Genomic DNA, 19,953 nt, shown 5'->3' on the forward strand with positions numbered 1-19,953 from the left:
CATACATACATACATACATACATACATACATACATACATACATACATACATACATACATACATACATACATACATACATACATACATACATACATACATACATACATACATACATACATACATACATACATACATACATACATTTATACATACATACACACATACATACATACATACATTTATTGTTTATGTACACTACCGACAGAAAGTTTGAAGCAAGGTAGTCATATTGTAGAAATAAGTTAACAACTATAATATTGTTAGTTGATACTTATTTTAAATATATATTTTTTTCATAAAATGAATATTACTGGTCACAATAGAGTTGAAAATATTTTTTAAAAATTAATGTTCTTCAAATCTTTTGACAAATCCTTTGACTCGTCAAAATATCTACCTCGATTTTTTATTAGAGCGTTACAGATTTTTGCATGTGTTCTGTTAATTTTTACAATTTTTGCAGTTGTATACTTTTTCATTTTCAAACGTGTTCCAGAAGGTTTGAATAAAAGATATAATTCCCGTACTTTTCTATCAAGTTCTTTCAGCAATAACTCAATAGGATTAGGATCAGGCGATTGGGGTGGCCAATCCATTATTTCTAAAACTTAGTTAAAAACCTTCCAAATGATTTTTAGCGATCTTACCAGTATGTTTTGATAAATTTATATATGTAGATATTACATCTAAATTATTACTTTTAATTATTGTTTTAAGAAAAAATTTGAAACCAGTCTCATGCCTTTTTTTGGTAGTGTATATATATATATGTACTACACCGGTTCTAAAAAAACACTTAAAAACTCAAATCCTTAAAATCTCATAGCTTACCCTTTTATGTGATTTCTTTAACTGAAAAAACAGCGCAGTAAGAATCTGAACACGTTTAATAATTATTTAGAGATTGCGACTGATCTAAAGGTTTGTTAATATAAAGTAAGTTAAATATTTTTTGGCGAACATGATTTTTGCCGTCTGGAGATAGTCGCCAGTGATTCTGCAGATGCTGTAGTTGATATTGCATTTGAGTTTCCTCATTTCTTATTACACTATGTTTGATGAGGGCAACACTTTTCCAAAAGGTTTTTTCGAGGTCTTGAAGGCCGTCTAGTCTTTAGCTACTTCAGTGGTATCGCTGTCGTTGATAAACAAAGTTTCAGCTACCTCCTTACCTTATCGAAAGTTTTACTAATCCCAGTCATGCAACTGTGACAACCTGGTTCACGTCGTACAACCAGGAAGTCATAACTCTTCGGTCCAATTTTTGAATGAACAAGAAAACAATCAGACAACATTTTTATTATGATCAACCATCTTCGACATTCTTTCAGTTCTCACTTAATTTTATATACCGTCATGTCTAATCAATCAATAATTTGGTTTCTTAGCTGATCATAGTTACTGAAAATTGGTAAAAACTCTAAGGTCTCGAAAATGCCACCAGGGATGAAAGTACTATATCCCTAGAATCAAAAAATGTAAAAAACCAAATCAGGCTACGACGTTGGAGAAAAAGAAAACAGTTTTATTTTTTCGCTCTTTTGCTGACAAAGGCAAAATGGTAGCATAACAAAATTTTCCTTTTTTCGGCACAAAATCAATAAAAGAAATCCTTGTATATTTAAAAATACTATGACAAGACAAAATTTTAAATATTGACATTTGAGACTCCATTTGAGGGAGGACAGATCTAGTTTTAAATTGAAAAAAGTTATAGCATAACGTACATTTTCCGGGAAAGTATTAAATTACAGAATTAAATTATTGAAGCTTTAAGATCTTTGAAGATCGTATGTAATTTAAAGTTTTACCAGGGAAGACTTTCAGAGGATGACTTTTGTTAGGCTAAGTTATTTACATAGTTCTGTATGGCGAACCTTCTTTTGTAGAGATAAAATGTGATTCAATATGATTTGCCGCAGTGCTTTCATTTACAGCATGCTACTTAAGCTTCGGAAATTATTTTTTGGAAACTTATTGTTTAACACGAGTTTTTAGTTTTAATCAGCGACGTCATTTGACCAAAAACCACGTAGCAGCTAAAAGTTTTTTGCCTCTTTTTTAGTTATAAATAAGTTTTTTTAAATGTGGATTAAAGAAAAAGTTCCTCATTTTTAATGTTCCCCATTTATGACATTGGAAAATCAAGGGACCGTGGTCTCACCTGTTTCTGGTGTCAATACTTGAAATTTGGTTTTGTCATATTTTTAAACAAGGGTTTGCTTTAATGATTGTGTGCAGAAAAAATGGTAAGCTTTGTCATGCTATTATTTCGCCTATATCAGTTTTATGTTTTCTTTATGTAATACTTAACTTTTCACGTTTTTTTTTACTCTAGGGATGTAGTACTTTCATTCCATATAGGCAGCATTTAGCTCTTTATACATTCAGAAATAACGGAGATACTTTTTTTCAGTATTGAAACTGAAAAAATGAGATCTCCGTTAAATTTTCACCTCAGCCTGTTTGTGGTTAGTTTTGCATTTGCAAAACTAACCACAAACAGGCTGAGGTGAAAATTTAAAATTTGTCGTCTAAACGCATTACTCAAATATCTTATTAGATTATGATGAACACTGATAATAAACCAAGCTGAAGAACTTTTCAGCGCTCAGTTAAATATAAGCATGAATGACTTATTAAGTTTACTTTATACGTTAAGGAAGATAATCAAAATGTAAAAAATAATCAATTCAAAATACAAAGCATTTTATGCACGAAACCATCCAATCAATTCACAAAAAAAAATGTACGCTGCATTTGATTTTTTTTTTCGTAAATAAAGCAATTTTTAACAAACAGAAGATGCTGCAACTAATTTACATGATAAAATAATTGAGCAAGCTATTCTTTCGAAGATATACTTCGCACAAATAACTAAGTAACATTTCTTTCCTTTGTTGAACATTTTTTAGCATAAATTAAACAATCGGGCTCTCCATTCATTCTATCATCAGTTTAATATCCAATCTTTTTTCGTACTTAGGTTTATTTTCTTCAAACAACTTCTGCAAGCTGTTTATGTAAATGTCTTGTAACATTTGAATGTCTTCATAAGTAGGATTTTCAATCTTTACCACAGGAATCGGTGAACCAACTAAACAATTTTAGCAAAAACAAGGTTAGCAAACTCACCTTTAAATGGATTGAATGAGACAGAAAAATCATGTAAACCCATTCCTTACCTTGAAACAAACTTCATATCAAATGTTTTGTTGAAGATTAAACTTATCCTTACTATTTGAACTCACAATAAAAACCACTTGGTTAAAGAAGGGAGCGAGCATGTTTAACCAGAGAAGAATGGGGCGAGCATGTTTAACCAGAGAAGAATGGAGCGAGCATGTTTAACCAGAGAAGAATGGGGGAAAATAGTATATTTCAAACAAAAGAAGTTGAACCAACTTACCTACTATATTTATTGGCCGTCTATGTGGTATGAGCCCAAAACTGTATTGAAAAATTCCTCTCCCATAAAACATTACTGGTGCAAATGCAACAAGGCTTTGGACCTTCTCTTGCACTTTACGCAACATTGATCCCCGAGGGTTCTTCACCTGATTGAATAAATTATTCTCACCAAATGCAAACACAGGAACCAAATGACTTCTAAACATAAACAATAACAGTTCTCTCTCTTAACGGTTTTTTTTTTTTAAATTCTTACCAAGCTATTACATACTTTTTTTTAGATAAATTTTTTTTAACTATCTTGGTAAAAAGTATGAAATAGTTGTTTATAACAAATAATTGTTTATAGTTACTATAGTAAGAACTAGTTTCGGTTTTTATTATTGTAGTAATGATAAATTTATGAATTGTAATAATTCGAACCCTGTTCTAAGAGCAAGTTTGATGAAACCTTTCCTAGGTTTGAGAATAAGTGTATAGTCTTCATAAGGATGTGCATTGAATGCCTCAGCTGCGCCTCCAACAACCACACAAATGGAATTTCCTGGGCCTTTTTGTGTTAAGATATACTCACAGCTTTCACGTGAAACATTACACATACCAGAACTCATAATGTAATCACGAAATAATGGCGGCTTAAAAAGTGCTAAACAAAAAAAATTATTGAAATGTTATTACAGTATGACAATAAAAATTTAATCAAAACATCCAAATAAATTGACTTAAGAACAAAAAAACTTAAGAACAAAATAATTCAATTTTTCATACCAATTATAAAATGAGAACTGTAAAGTTTACCCATTAAAAATCTAAAATATTTATCCTTTAAAAAACCTAAAATATTTACCCATTAAAGGCAATAAATGAGGTGTAATCCCAGGAAAAATACTTGAAAAATCTGTGGCTTCTGTGGCAAATGAGGCAAATGCTCCAGCACATAAAATGCCATGAGGATGGTAACCAAATATATAATTATTCTTTGGATTTAGTTCAGATGTTTTAATTAACTGGATAGGGAAGTAGTCACGAAAATATCTCCAAATTTTCAAACTTCTCATAAAGTTTGATCTTCGGCCTCCATGGCTGGGTGTACCAGAATCCCAGAGATATGCCCAACCAAGATAAAGCAAAGCAATAGGATAGTATGAGCTGAACAGAAGCAAGAGAATAACAGCAACACCCAGCAATGCACCAAAATAAAATGAATAGAAGTATAGTACAACAGCTAGAGTTTGCAGGCGCCTATATAAAGGTATTCTCAGTGGTGCAAATTCAATAATTGCCATTAGACACCCAATGTTTCAGCTTAAATTATCATTAAAATCTTGTTTTAAAAAACCCCATAATTGCAACTCATTAAATAAGTCTTTTAAAATGATATGAATGGCTCATACATATTATTTCACTGCCAATAAAGTCAAAGTATGTAACATAAACACACAAGCACAAATATATATGTTGGATAAGTGCATCTACATTTTATGTATAATTTTATATTTTATGTAAATTTTTTCTACATTTTATATATAAATGTTTACAACTTTAGTAACAATACTTACAAATATATGCACATAATACATTTAAAGTTAAAAATTTAAATCCATAATTATTAATTAAATGTTTAAAGCAGAAATTAACAAGCAGTAGAGACTAAAAAATAACAGTAGATGTGAACTCTGACAGCTCCAATTAAGATATTTTTTTAATGAAATTTTTTACATAAACTAAAAATGCTTTTTCATGGCGCTGCATGCCAAAGATATCTCTAAACCTTCATCCAATTTATCAATAGCTGTCATATCATCTTCTGCCAAAGACCAATCAAAAACCTGAAAATTCTCATGAATTCGAGCAGGATTAACTGACTTTGGTATAGGAATATATGTCTTTTGAACAGCCCAACGAAGCAATATCTGTCCTTTTGTTTTAGAGTATTTTTCACTGAGCTCAGAAATAAGAGCACACTTCTCATTATCAAACATACGACCACGTGCAAGAGGACAATAAGCCATTATTGCAATCTGATGGTTTTTGCAAAATGCAACTGTATCTTTCTAGAAAGTAAAAATAATAAAAAAAAATTTAAATAAGTAAAATAAAATAGCAGCACTAGTAATACAAAGTTTGCCAAAATAATAAAATACCAAAATAATAAAATACCAAAAGAATAAAATACCAAAAGAATAAAAAACTAAAAGAATAAAAACTATTTTTTTATTTAACTTGGATTAGGAAAAAAAAGGAACTATTTGAAGTATAAAATGAGTTTTTTCCTCATAAATAATAACAGTGTTTAGTAAAAAAAATATTTAAAAAAAAGTTTAGTTTGTAAGCTTGGGTAATTGATTTGCTCAGATTTTTTAATAATAATAAAATTGAAGAAGAGAGCAACTTAAGAAGGTCTAAAAACTTTAAGAATACTTAAAATTTAAGTTTCATTTAGAGGAAAAGATTTAATTAATAGATTTTAAACAAATTACGTTAGTGGATTACAATTAATAAGTCATATTAAGTCACAACAATACTGACCATTGTTATTTATCATGACACATAATTACCTGGAAATTATTGGAAACTTACATATTGATTCCAAGGATGCATTTCAATTTGATTAACAGCTGGAATTTTTAAACCCATATTAATTATTGGCTGCAAGTGCTGAATGTTAAAGTTTGATACACCAATACTCCTTGCCAAACCTTCTGCTTTTAAATCACAAAATGCTCTCCATGTTTCAATCAGCTTTTGTTCTGCTGAACTATCTGACTTTTTGCTAAAATCCATAGGAGAGTGAATAAGATATAAATCAATAAACTCCAGCTCCATTTTTTTCAAACTATCTTTAAGACTATTTTTTGCTTCTGAATACCCATGATTGCTAGGGAGAATTTTTGTAACAATAAAGTACTCATTTCGTTTTAATCCACTGCTACGGAGAGCTTCAGCTACTTCTTTTTCATTGTTATAGAATACTGCAGTATCAAAAAGACAATAACCTTCCTTAACTGCAGTCATAACAGCTTGTTTGGTTTCTTTTGGACTTAGGTTGTAGCACCCTAAGCCAAATAGTGGCATTACTTCGCCATCATTAAGAGCTATGCAAGTTGAAGTATTTTCATCCATTTCTAGAAAACATAATGTAAAAGAGAATAAATAGTTTAAAAGAGAATATATTTTATAGTTTAAAAGAGAACAAATATTTAAAATATATGCAAAGACTTTTTATATTAAAATTTATACAAAGGCTTTTTCAAGTAACGGGAAAATTAAAAAGATTACTTAAAAGCTCAACTTTCTTTAAAGAAAATTATTTAGTATTAGTATAAAATTTGATTGATATACATCTGCACAGTATGTATTTTCCAATGTTATTCTTTTACTTTTTTTTCTTATTGGGGACATTAGCTTGATAGCTAGGCTCTCAAAAAAAAAGTAAAGAATTTTATCATAAAATAGTTTTATCACTATTTAACGTAAAAAAGAATTCAAACAAAAGTTTAATTAACCATTTTGAAATTAATAAAAGAAACAAGTTAATAAAGCTAAATGTGATTGTTTAAGATAGACACATTGCGAAAAAACTTAGAGTAAACTGCCAAGTATCTATCCATATCATACCTATTGTTTAAAGATAAAAGCTAATGTAGCAATAAACAAATAAATTAATTAGTATGTAAAGAGGATATTTAGGGATGCTTATAATTAAGCATCCCTAAATATAAAAATGTTTACAAAACTATGTGTTTTAGCATTAATTTTTCATGACAGCTTAAAGATCTATTTTTGGACACTTAAACTTAATACTGTTCACTTCTTACTTAAATCTAGCAGTTTGTCAGAAATAGGCATAGCTAAGAATTTAGAGGCTATAATTAAGTTTTTACAAATTATGCGCTTTAATCAGAAAATATTTCAACTGAATGGAAAAACATACTATATAACCAAAAAATTATAACTAAATATACCAGTCAAAATGACAATAACAGCAAAAAAATTAATAAAATAATAAGATGTTCAAATTTTTTTTTACAGTTTGAAGCTATTTTAAGTATTTTTCTTCCTGTTTTTTCTCTCTTTAAGATAACATTCTCTTCTTTTTTTTTTCTTTGAATAATTTTTTTTTCTGCATGTTTGTTTTCTAATTCTTCTTTAAATGTAAGCAAAAAAAACTTGTTTTAATGCAGTTTTCATTTTTTTAATGATTTGAGTGGAATAAGTTAGAATATCAGAATCTGGATCACCTAGAATCTTTTGATTTTTAAATGGAAAATTCTGATAGATACTTGAACCTGTTATTTCTATTTCATTTATGATACCATTTTGAGCATTAACATTACATGGAACTATATTATTTATTGGGGATAGATTAGGAGCAGAATATGTATGACCAAAATTAAATATTGAGGGATGCTTTGTTGCTAAAGATGTTGAAATAAAAAAGTCAAATTCTGCTTCAATTAATTGATTTGTTTAATAAATATTAAATTCTGCTGATTCACAATGGTTATTAGATTCTTGATGTAGGTCACCTAAATTATTCAGCAGGCTTTTATTGTTTTGATGATAGACTTCTATGTGTAAAGAATTAGCTAGAATTATATTTGGATTAAATGGATAAATCCCACAGGCTTGAAAACCAGACATGATATTATTTGAGGTAACAGATTTATGCCAAGCTTGCTTCATCAATCCACAAAAACTTACTCTTGAAACAAATGTCCCAGGAAAAATACTAATCAAAATTTTCACATGCTTTCAAATGCTTTGTTGAGTGGGACAAATACTATTTGATCTTAAGGCCAGAGCTAGTTAGAAGTGTGAGTTGGCAATTCAAAAATGTATTATTATTGAGTCTGTTAGAGCTAATGTTTGGGAAGAAGTGTTAACTTGAGAAATGAATTACGCTGTTAAGTCCACCCACTCCACTTTCAATTTGAAATCTGTAGCAAGATCTATTTGTTTTTCCTTTAACAAAAAAAATAGTGGAATAGAGTGACCCAATTTATTAGCACGAATGACAATGTAGATACTCATTCATGTTCCATATGTTTTTTGGTTTATTTTTTTTATCTCCCATTAATAGATTTTTAGCAATAGAAAGGTATGTTGAAACTTACAAGATTCATACACTGATGTCTAACAGCAGTTGTACCTTCTGGTTGACACAAAGCTATGTGTTTGTGTCTTTTGCACATACCGTACTTCTCTTTTTTAAAAGGTGTTCCATTTTTGAACGGAACACCTTTAATTTTCTATGTTTTGCAGCAAAGTTTTGAGCATATTTTAAAAATTAGGAAAATTAGGATTAGACAAATCCTATTCCTAATGCTGCAAAATTGTATATAAAATGAACTATTTTACTTTATTTCTTTAAAAACAGGCTTGGCTCCTGAGTTCAGGCTTGGCTCCTGACTCTGTTTTTCCAAAAAATCAAACTTGCAGGGAACATCTTGTAATTTCAAATCTGTTGGTGTAGCTTCAATTCCTGATATCATAGCTGCATCATTCCATAAAATATTTTCTATGTTTACTTATGTTCAGTTTATCATTTTTTTTAGAATTTATTCAATGGAATTATATAATTATATAAAATATATTCTTATGAAAAGCTCCAAAGTTCTATAAAAAACATAAATTTTAAACTGTAAGATAGTTAAATGTTCATGTCTAGGAGAATCCATACAACCATAATATAATTATATGCATGTCTATAACATCAGTTATCATACAAAAAAGTTAGAAAATTATTATGCAACAAAACATATAATCAAGGCCATAGTCATGTATCAAGGTTGATAGGAATGTTATAAATGTTATATTATTAAATTGTTATTAACCAACTCATTAAAAGAATACATTTTTGCAAATACAAAGCTATAATGTGTGTGTGTGTGTGTGTGTGTGTGTGTGTGTGTGTGTGTGTGTGTGTGTGTGTGTGTGTGTGTGTGTGTGTGTGTGTGTGTGTGTGTGTGTGTGTGTGTGTGTGTGTGTGTGTGTGTGTGTGTGTGTGTGTGTGTGTGTGTGTGTGTGTGTGTGTGTGTGTGTGTGTGTGTGTGTGTGTGTGTGTGTGTGTGTGTGTGTGTGTGTGTGTGTGTGTGTGTGTGTGTGTGTGTGTGTGTGTGTGTGTGTGTGTGTGTGTGTGTGTGTGTGTGTGTGTGTGTGTGTGTGTGTGTGTGTGTGTGTGTGTGTGTGTGTGTGTGTGTGTGTGTGTGTGTGTGTGTGTGTGTGTGTGTGTGTGTGTGTGTGTGTGTGTGTGTGTGTGTGTGTGTGTGTGTGTGTGTGTGTGTGTGTGTGTGTGTGTGTGTGTGTGTGTGTGTGTGTGTGTGTGTGTGTGTGTGTGTGTGTGTGTGTGTGTGTGTGTGTGTGTGTGTGTGTGTGTGTGTGTGTGTGTGTGTGTGTGTGTGTGTGTGTGTGTGTGTGTGTGTGTGTGTGTGTGTGTGTGTGTGTGTGTGTGTGTGTGTGTGTGTGTGTGTGTGTGTGTGTGTGTGTGTGTGTGTGTGTGTGTGTGTGTGTGTGTGTGTGTGTGTGTGTGTGTGTGTGTGTGTGTGTGTGTGTGTGTGTGTGTGTGTGTGTGTGTGTGTGTGTGTGTGTGTGTGTGTGTGTGTGTGTGTGTGTGTGTGTGTGTGTGTGTGTGTGTGTGTGTGTGTGTGTGTGTGTGTGTGTGTGTGTGTGTGTGTGTGTGTGTGTGTGTGTGTGTGTGTGTGTGTGTGTGTGTGTGTGTGTGTGTGTGTGTGTGTGTGTGTGTGTGTGTGTGTGTGTGTGTGTGTGTGTGTGTGTGTGTGTGTGTGTGTGTGTGTGTGTGTGTGTGTGTGTGTGTGTGTGTGTGTGTGTGTGTGTGTGTGTGTGTGTGTGTGTGTGTGTGTGTGTGTGTGTGTGTGTGTGTGTGTGTGTGTGTGTGTGTGTGTGTGTGTGTGTGTGTGTGTGTGTGTGTGTGTGTGTGTGTGTGTGTGTGTGTGTGTGTGTGTGTGTGTGTGTGTGTGTGTGTGTGTGTGTGTGTGTGTGTGTGTGTGTGTGTGTGTGTGTGTGTGTGTGTGTGTGTGTGTGTGTGTGTGTGTGTGTGTGTGTGTGTGTGTGTGTGTGTGTGTGTGTGTGTGTGTGTGTGTGTGTGTGTGTGTGTGTGTGTGTGTGTGTGTGTGTGTGTGTGTGTGTGTGTGTGTGTGTGTGTGTGTGTGTGTGTGTGTGACCCACGTGTCATTTTGAAAGTTATAAATATTTTATGTTTGACAGGTTCAAAAAGTCTTAGGAATTTACCGATATTTTTTAATACATATTATTAATATAAAAAAGCGTGTTATATTCATGTAATGTAAACTCCATCACCTCTTACTATTTCTTTACCATAGTCATTCAAACGTTACAGTTTCATTTCAGATCGATCAGTTAGTGGTAATCTGAAAGGCTGGAGCGCGGCTTCCTTGATTTCTTTTGCGTATTTAAGTTAAAAAAATCGCTAAAATCGACGTTATCTTGATCGGTCAATCGGCTTAAAAGATTTGAAGAAGTCTCTCTAACAACATGCTTTTAATAAATATCGGTAAATACCTAGGACTATTTGAGCATGCCAAGTACTTTAACATTTTACAAACATAAATCTATGGCCAAAATTAGGAATAATCATTGGACAGATAGAACATTCGGTTGTAAATAGAAATCCACAAATAATTTAAGTTATGGTTTTATTCGAAATTCGCATAAATGCATAAATAATTTTAACTACAATATAATCTAATATTACATTTATACTTAAAAATTACAGGTAAAATATTATACTTTATTTCATAACGACCAATCGTTCTTCTGCTTTGCATTAAAGCATTTAAAGCTTCTGAAAATTGACCAGAATTTATCACGCGGCCAGATATAGCTCAGTTTACACTGTAAAAGGTAAATATAAATTATTAGGAAAAGCAGGTGCTGAGAGTTTGTCTAATTCTATATCAATAGTTCAATATATATCAATAGTTTGTCTAATTCTATATAATAGATAAAGTTATTACTTCATTGATTCATAATCGTTTTTTAACTGGACTAGTTACAAGATTTGTTCTTGATTCAGTTTACTCTGAAAGTCAACATCTTAAGAGACGTTAATGTTGAGTACAAATTGGTTCGTCATTTTTAGAAATGATGGGTGCAAGAGTGGATTTCCTCAATGCAGTATAATGAAATATTCCATTGTTCACTGAACTCTAAATTTTAATAAAACTTTATTGAGAAGAGCTGTAATTTCGGAAAGTTCTAGAACATTTGATGACGTTAGGGATTTAATAGCTTTAATAGATTTACCAATAAGAATTGTAAATATGTGTTTGTGGTGATTTATGACGGTTTGTGGAAGGATATTTTGGGAAAAGCATGGGGTATATATAAAGGAGAAAATTTGTAAAAAGGGAGAGTTAGTTAGAAGAGAAAATTATTGCTATTTAGTGACTTGTTGATTGCGAGAAAAAACTACAAGAGCCCATAATTTTAGTTTCATAATTAAAGCTTCATAATTTTAGTTCGACGCTCCGTTTGTCAAGAGTTTTAAAATTGGAGGTGGGAGTATTTAGCTTATAGTGTCGCATTTATTAAACTAGATCTCGCGTAATCAGGATATTTAATAGAGCTTCTTCTACTCCTTGTCTACCGTCCTGGTCTTTAATGATATTATCCGAACTAAATTAACATTTAGATAATAACCATAACTGAGTCATCCAGCTGCTGTAAAGTGATTTTCATCTTGAAATCACTATTTCAATTGATTGCTTTTGAAAAAAAGTTGAAATCTTATTTTTTTTTTTTATTTTGTTGTAGCATTCGTTGTTGCAGCATTTGCTGTTGTAGCATTTGCTGTTGCAGCATTTGCTGTTGCAGCATTTGCTGTTGCAGCATTTGCTGTTGCAGCATTTGCTGTTGCAGCATTTGCTGTTGCAGCATTTGCTGTTGCAGCATTTGCTGTTGCAGCATTTGCTGTTGCAGCATTTGCTGTTGCAGCATTTGCTGTTGCAGCATTTGCTGTTGCAGCATTTGCTGTTGCAGCATTTGCTGTTGCAGCATTTGTTGATACTTTTGCTGTGTTTCTATTTTGATTCCATATTTTTTTCCTGATGGATACCATAGTTGTGGAACTTGAGTATCAACATGTGTTTCCTCATTTTTTGCAACTGTTCTTCCTTTGTTTAAGGTGTAATGTTACGGGGGCGAATAGATACTCTCGCCCTCATGATAATCCGTGATAATACATAATTAGAATAAACTTCCGGGGGGGGGCACCCCTGTTGCCCCCGTGGACTCGGCGCCTATGTTAGTAACATTGTGTTGTCTGTTATCATTAGTATATATACTACAAGTTTTAGCTTTTCAATTACTTTCGTTCTTGTTTTATTGATAAAACAGTACGAGTTTGTTAAAATATCTCATACAAAAATTTTTGGCCCAGAGGAAAGAAAAAAATTTTTGGCCGTCACGAAACAAGTGTTTCATCAAATCTTGTGTTTTTTGATTTTCATGCATTCTAGTAATCTATTTAGAACTGAATTGACAAGTTTCTGAAGAAGGGATAACTTGACGTTATTCCATTCATTCTTCAAGAGCTCCCCTATTTTTTAGCTAGTGTTTTTTCATCCTCGTTTCAATCTCATCCCATAGATATTCTAGGGAATTGAGATCGGGCGAGAATGAAGACCAAGCAAATGCTTGAATGTTGTTTTGCTTGAGCCAATCTTTCACTAGACCTGATGTATGTTTTGGATCATTGTCATGGACGAAGAAAAATTCTTGTCCATCGACCATAAAAATTTGTTACCATCGATCCAAAATTAAATTTCTGGATCGATGGTAAAAAATGCTGCTCTAAGTTATCACAATAATAAAATTGATCCATTGTATGGTACAAAAAATATATTTTTCTAAATTCCCTTTCGTGTGAAATAACCCCAAACGGTAATAGAAACCTTATCATGCTTGATTGTAGCCACAGTACAATGTGGATCGAGTTCTTCCTTGGGTATTCTCCATACCATTACACTTTAGCAGATTAAATTTCAATTCAAAGGACCAAATGACAGTTTCCCAAAACATAATTGGCTTGTTCAACATTGTTTGGCGTACTTCAGACTTACCTTCATTGACCTTGTTAACTATGACTTCTTTCGTGCTATACTACCAAAAGCTCAGCTTCATGAAGTCTATTTCGAATGGTATTTGCGTACGATGATATTCGGTCTCGATCTTCACATCCTTGATCTTCAAAGCATTAGCAGATTTACGACGATCAGACTTAACTTTGCGTACTATCAATTGATCAAATTTTTCGCGTGTTTTTCTTTTTCGACCACGTCCAAATAAATTACCAACACATTTATGTCTGTTTGTATTTCTTAATTATTTAACGTACTGTAACAAAAGGAAGTAATGTCTTAGCATCAATTTTCCGTTGAGAATCACCGCTTTGATGGTGCTGAGTTACTAAAGTTCGAAGATCATTACTATGTTCTTCGAGATCCGCGTGTATTTATGCTATGGTTAGTGGTTCTAGATATAACATCAACACATTTCTGTAACTTTCTAAAAAAATCATAGAAGTTCTATAAATTTTCAAGAGCATTCTTTTCTTTCCTTTCCTCTGGGCCAATAATTTTTGTATGTGATATTTGAAAAAACATACTGTTTTGTCAATAAAACAAAAACAAAAGTAATTAAAAAGCTGAAACTTGGAGCATATAAAAATACTAAGTGTTTCCAATGATGGTAACACTTAGTAATTTTATCCAATAATTTTTATGTGACAGAATGTATAAAGTAGTTATGCAAGTGTGGGCCAATAATTTTTGGACTCACTGTATATATATATATATATATATATATATATATATATATATATATATATATATATATATATATATATATATATATATATATATATATAACTTTAAACAAAACTCCTGATAAACCTAAAAGATTTTTAGCCATACCTTGAGGAGTGATTATAGTTCCTTAGGAAATTAAATAAAAGCGTGCAGTTTAATTTTTACAATTTTAGTTTAACTTTTGTTTTCTTAGAACATTTACTCTGCGATAAATAAGTTAAGAACAAATTATTCTTGTGCTTTGAAATTTATACAGTAGTAGTTATACATATGATAAACTCATTGAAGAAAGATTTTTTTAAAAAACATTATTTTAAAGCAGAGTAATGAGCTGTCAAAATGGGCCATTTTGGGGTCAATTTGCCTCTAAAGCAGATTATGTTTTAACTACCTTGTGTTTTAAGCAAACTGATTTTGCAAGTGAAAAACAAATAATTTTACTTCAATCAGTTCCTTGTAGTTTTGAAAGTAAATACTGAAAGTAAAAGCTTTATAGAACCTATCTTTATTATAATATTTGTTACTGCTCTTTTAGACTGGTTTATGTTTTGCGACTTTTGGGCTCAAATGTGAAATTTTGAAACTTTATCACAATTTTTATCTTTTACGCAAATTTTTGTGTTTTCTGAAAAAGATCTATAAGACTTAGTGCAGAATGATGTTTTATAATTTTAACCAAACAACCTTAAAAGGTAAACGCAAATTGAACGGTTATGGGAACATGTCGTATTATTTAATTATCATTCCTTACCTAGCCAATAAATGTTCCATATATTCTTTTTTACATAACAGTGAAAAAAAAACCCGAAAAAATATGCTAACACATAATAAAAACTAGCGAAATAAAAGAACATATTTTGTCATCTTGATGAATCGCATTATTGAAGAGTAAATTTCAAATAAAATGCATTTTGAGAATTCTTATCTAAAATATGTACAATTTTTAACTGAAATATTAGAATTAACGATCAGCTATTATCATATCACCCCAAGAACTAAAGTTCTTAAGTAACAGTTATTTAAATATGTCAGCTTTCTCCTTTCTCTGGTTGATTGTCTGATCGCTGGTAATAAATTATCGACGATTTTTCTGCCACCAGCTTCCTCCTCTTGTGCAGCAAAAATGTCTAAATCTTCAAAATCGCTTTCATCGCTGTCGATCTCTTCACTGATAATAGTTTCTCTTGAAGCGTTTGAAACATTTGAGGCAGGAGCTATTCTCACATCTCGCACATGTCTTGGTACACCATCAATTTCAATATTTGTGTTTGTGAGTATGTCAGTTACAGTACCAATTTTTCAAACTGAAATGCACTTTGCATCAGCAAGGCGAACGTAAACTTTTTCTCCAATTCTATAAGTTTCCATAACTCGTTGTGATCTTTCCTGAGTTTCAGTGTTTTTCTCCTCTTGAATTGGTAGACGCCAGACGTACATATTTTTCTGAGAAGCAGGTGCAGATTTCTCATTTGTTCCCACCGTTGGTGTTGCATTGTACCAAAATACCGCTAGTAACGGACATATTTGTGCCCTCGCAGCTGTTCGTTTTACTGTGCGGTGGTTACGCTCCACTATCCCATTCCCTGAAGGTCTATATGCACATCTATACTTCTTTTTTACACACCATTTTTCACATATGTTTGAAAGTTCCTTGGATTTAAACACCGCTCCATTATCCATCAACAGTTCTTGCGGTGGGCCATGCTCCCTAAATATGGATTCCAATTGATTTACAACAATTTTGGTATCTTCGCACGGCAACTTTCTCCAAACTGCAAACCGACTTGGTCCACAGTCAATCATTGTTAAGTATGGCGACCCTTTATAGTGAGTCACATCACAAGCAATTCTATACCATGTGTCTGGTACATCTAGCACTCCATTTTCCCATTTTACTGGTGCTGGATCAATTGAATTACATTGGCAACAATTGCGAACACATTCTTCAACGTCTTTTCAAAATGATGCTTTGAGTGAAAATTACGAATTTCTTCAGCAATACTTACCCCAGCTAGTTCTTTAGTATTTTTTTTTGAAAGTTCATTTATCCAAGTTTTTGGAACTCTTGTCAACACGTCAGCTTTGTTTTTGAAGGACGGAACCCATTTCAATGTGATGTTTATATTATATTCTTTTTTTAAGTCTTGCAATAGAGAAAGTCTTCTTTTAACAAGCATTTCTGATAATCCATTTTATCGAACCTATGACTTTCAGTCAGCATACTTTTTAACCATCCATGAACTGTTACTGAATCAATGAATACTGACAAATTCTTTATATTTCACTTAGCAGCTAGGTTTATCCCACGCACCACAGCATCTAATTCAGCAATATTAATATGCATGACATCATTTATACTTCGAAGCTAGGCTGCATCCTCAATTATTACACAATTGTATTCTATAGCCACCCCCATTGCCATGCTGCTTGCATCACACCACAATATCGCTCCATTTTGAATTCCTTCAGCATTCCATTTTCCTCTCACAGAATCACTAACTTCCAATCGGCGCAATATTTCAATCAACCATTACTGAGCTTGATCTCCGATTAGATCGTCCCAAGCATCTCCTTGACTATGTCGTTTTATAAAACTGCAGGCAATTCTGAGCCAACCTCCAATAGGATAGTGACCTAATAAGTTTCCACATATCGAAAAAGTTTCCGTCGTGTTACTTTTTCAGTTTTGATATCTTTTGACTTTGGAATGGTGTTTCCTCGTTTCCAACAAAGCTCCTTTTTTTCATTTCTAAATAGTTGCAAACCCAACACTTGTGCAGTATCACATTGCATTTGCTCTTTGGTTACCAATCTATAACGCGCCAAATGATTTACGACCTTTTCAACTGATGTTTTTTCCAAATTAACAATTATATCGTCAATGTAGTGGTCAGTTGCTTCACTAATACCTGCATCTAGATTCAACACGCTGCCTAAGATTGAAGACATTATTTTTGGAGCAGAACTTAACCCAAAACCAAGACGTGTAAGATATTTTTCTTCTTTGTAGATTACCCTCTGATACTCCCAAAAACTCGGATCGATGTGTACTTGCATATAGGCGCATCTAAGATCAAGTGTTGCAAATTTGTCACCAAGAGTTCTCCATTTTTTAACTTTTTCATCACATGCATCACTTGTGGCATTATGCGAATTAACGTACTGATTCAATTCGCGAAAGTCCAGAACAGGTCGTACCTTTCCTTTATTTTCCTGCTCAACAGCCATTAACGGGACAATTCCTTCTGTACTTTTTTCTTCTTTGTTGCATGGTTTCAACCAGCCATTTTTCACCCATAAGTCCATCTCATTATAAAATTGAGGTATCAACTGGGGTTTTACCTTGTACTGCGCGACAGAATTTCTCAGTTGTGGTTGACCTTGTTTCCATTTATATTCAGCAGTCCACTTTGTACCATCAAAGTAAGCATCAAAATTCTTGTCATTTATGCCAACAATTTATTTCTCTGTATAAATTGAAACAAAACCAAATTCAATTTTTCCATTGTACAAGTGCACTCCTCCACAGCGATTAATAACATCCATACCAATAATAGCATCAATACCGTTGACAACACTTTTTAGAATCATTACTGATGTTTTGAGCTTTTTTCCTTCAATGATTAATGTTACTGTAGCTTCTCCCTCTGTTTTCACAACTTCTCCATTAACAGCCAACACCATTATGTCATGTCTTCTAATACGAACACCAGCTTTCCAAGCTATGTTGTTTGAAATAATAGTTCGGGTACATCCGCTGTCAACCAGTGCTTTCCCTGCAAAGGTGTTCACCTGCACAGTGAATATTGGAAGCGCCGTTAGTTGTTTAGGGAAACAGCTGGCGCTGGCGATTCCCCATTTGAGTTTCCCTGATGCAACAAACAAAATCTTGCAATGTGTCCAGATTTTCCACACCTGAAACATTTTATCCCATCACTGACAATTTGTTTCTTCGAAAAACAGATTCGAGCAACATGTCCAGGCTTGCCACAGTTGTAGCAGATAATATCAGTAACGGATGGTTTCTTAACATTTTTATGGAACTCAGAGATGGTTGTTGAAACATAGTCTTCTTTTGTTTTTTCCGTCATGAGTACTCTTGCATGGTTTAATGCATCCTGTAAACTGATCCCAAATATTTTCACTTGTGCTCGTAGCTGCTTTGAAATTTCACCCCGCAATCCAGTTATGAACGCTCTTAGCAATAATTCTTCGCTTTCAATATAGGCCAAATTCATAAGTTGACGCAAACTGGCCAAATACACATCGACAGATTCACCGTCATTCCATCTCCGATCTCTGAACTGCTCGTAAGCTTGGAAACCATCAACTGCAAATGCATCTAGTAGGGCTTTTTCAATGTCCTTAGCGGAAGTTTTTTGGCTCTCCCCAAGTTGCTCATATAATGCGAACGCACTGCCTTCAAGAAACAACGGAATGATCAATGAAAGATCGCCCAACTTTTGCAGCTCTCCCACCAGTTTGATCTTTTTCAACCACACTACAATATCTCCAGATCCATCAAATTTTCCAATCTATTTGCCATGGATGCCATACTGCCGAAATAGCTTGTAAATACGACAACTTTGTTTACTTTTATTTTCTACTGTTTTTATTCAATTCTCTTTCAACTTTTATACAGAAACAAAAAATTCTCGAGGGCGTAATTATGTACAAAAATAGCGTATGACTTGACTAATAACTTACATCAATTAACTTTAATGACAAGAATTTTATAAACGTAATAATAAAGTTTTATAACGATCAGCTATTATCACAAACACGCTTAAGACCTCTTTGACATACAACTGTTTTTGAACTGGGATTGTCCGTCACATTTGTTTCATCATAATTGTTTTTATGACTAGCAGGCACATCTTCAACTACATGTTGCAACTCAACGAAGTAAAGGTTGACATTCAATGCATCGATCTCGGCACGTGCTGGTTTCACATTGTCTGCCAACCTCTGGGTCAAATTGTTTCGTTTTATAAAAGGTTTGAACCAGTCGTCACCGGGAACGTTGTTTTTGAACCGTGAATCACGGACACCGGATCGATCCAAGTAATTTTTCACTAGAAGTTTTATGTCTCTTGAAGTAAATGGAATTTTCCAGTGGGAGAGGATGATGATAGAAGTTACGAGATGAGTTTTAGTCTCATTACTCAGACGCAGTGGTGTCCCAACCTTCTATGAATGTCGATTTTTACACTTGTTCTGTAGTGTACCCAATGGAATTCCAAACTGTCGACTAGCCTTTCGCACGCTCATTCTTCCAGTTAAACATTCTTTCATAAAATTGGACAACGTTTCTTGACTGAATGTAGTTGCGTATGCTCTTGAACCAGGCTTAGGCTTATATTTCCTCGGCATTTTCACCGGCTAAAAATCCAAATTGTTCAATAAATGTATCAGAAATGTCAAAAAACGCCAAAATAATGTCAATGTAGTCTACAAAGTAACTGTGCTATATTCACAAAAACTGTTGATATACCAAAATTGTTGATATAAATTGTTGATATAAAATGTTGGTATCTGTAACGAAATGAAAACAAATGTTATCTTTGTTAAATTTTAGGAATTTAAAAAAAAATCAACAATTGACCAAAGTTACCCCGGCAACCAAAGTTACCCCGGTTTACGGAAGTAAAAGAATCAATAGTAAGAAAATACGAAATTCAAAGAGTAAGTT

General features: G+C 32.9%; 2 protein-coding genes across 3 annotated transcripts; both read right to left on the reverse strand.

Annotated features, from left to right (window-relative positions):
• Positions 1-2,698: 2,698 nt before the first annotated feature.
• LOC145191177 (2-acylglycerol O-acyltransferase 2-B-like) lies at positions 2,699-4,875 on the reverse strand. The gene is made up of 4 exons (XM_080068182.2): positions 4,259-4,875; positions 3,835-4,057; positions 3,410-3,609; positions 2,699-3,097 (listed from the first exon to the last, which is right to left on the reverse strand). The coding sequence occupies exons 1-4, from the start codon at positions 4,695-4,697 to the stop codon at positions 2,943-2,945; spliced, it is 1,017 nt and encodes a 338-aa protein (XP_079924308.2). The 5' UTR covers positions 4,698-4,875; the 3' UTR covers positions 2,699-2,942.
• Positions 4,876-5,081: 206 nt separating this feature from the next.
• On the reverse strand, positions 5,082-10,872 carry LOC145190841 (uncharacterized). Of its 2 annotated transcripts, none has more exons than XM_090067221.1 (3): positions 10,732-10,872; positions 5,992-6,536; positions 5,082-5,465 (listed from the first exon to the last, which is right to left on the reverse strand). In XM_090067221.1, exons 2-3 carry the CDS (start codon positions 6,532-6,534, stop codon positions 5,136-5,138), a joined length of 873 nt encoding a protein of 290 aa, XP_089923347.1. In that variant the 5' UTR covers positions 6,535-6,536; positions 10,732-10,872; the 3' UTR covers positions 5,082-5,135. The 2 variants fall into 2 exon arrangements, with proteins under 2 accessions (XP_089923347.1, XP_089923348.1); XM_090067222.1 differs by having other exon boundaries at positions 10,750-10,798.
• Between the last annotated feature and the right edge of the window lie 9,081 nt (positions 10,873-19,953).

Source organism: Hydra viridissima, unplaced genomic scaffold, assembly GCF_058129835.1.
Source record: "Hydra viridissima isolate aposymbiotic clone 2 unplaced genomic scaffold, HvirCarnegie_v1 scaffold_11, whole genome shotgun sequence".
Classification (NCBI taxonomy): Eukaryota; Metazoa; Cnidaria; class Hydrozoa; order Anthoathecata; family Hydridae; genus Hydra; species Hydra viridissima.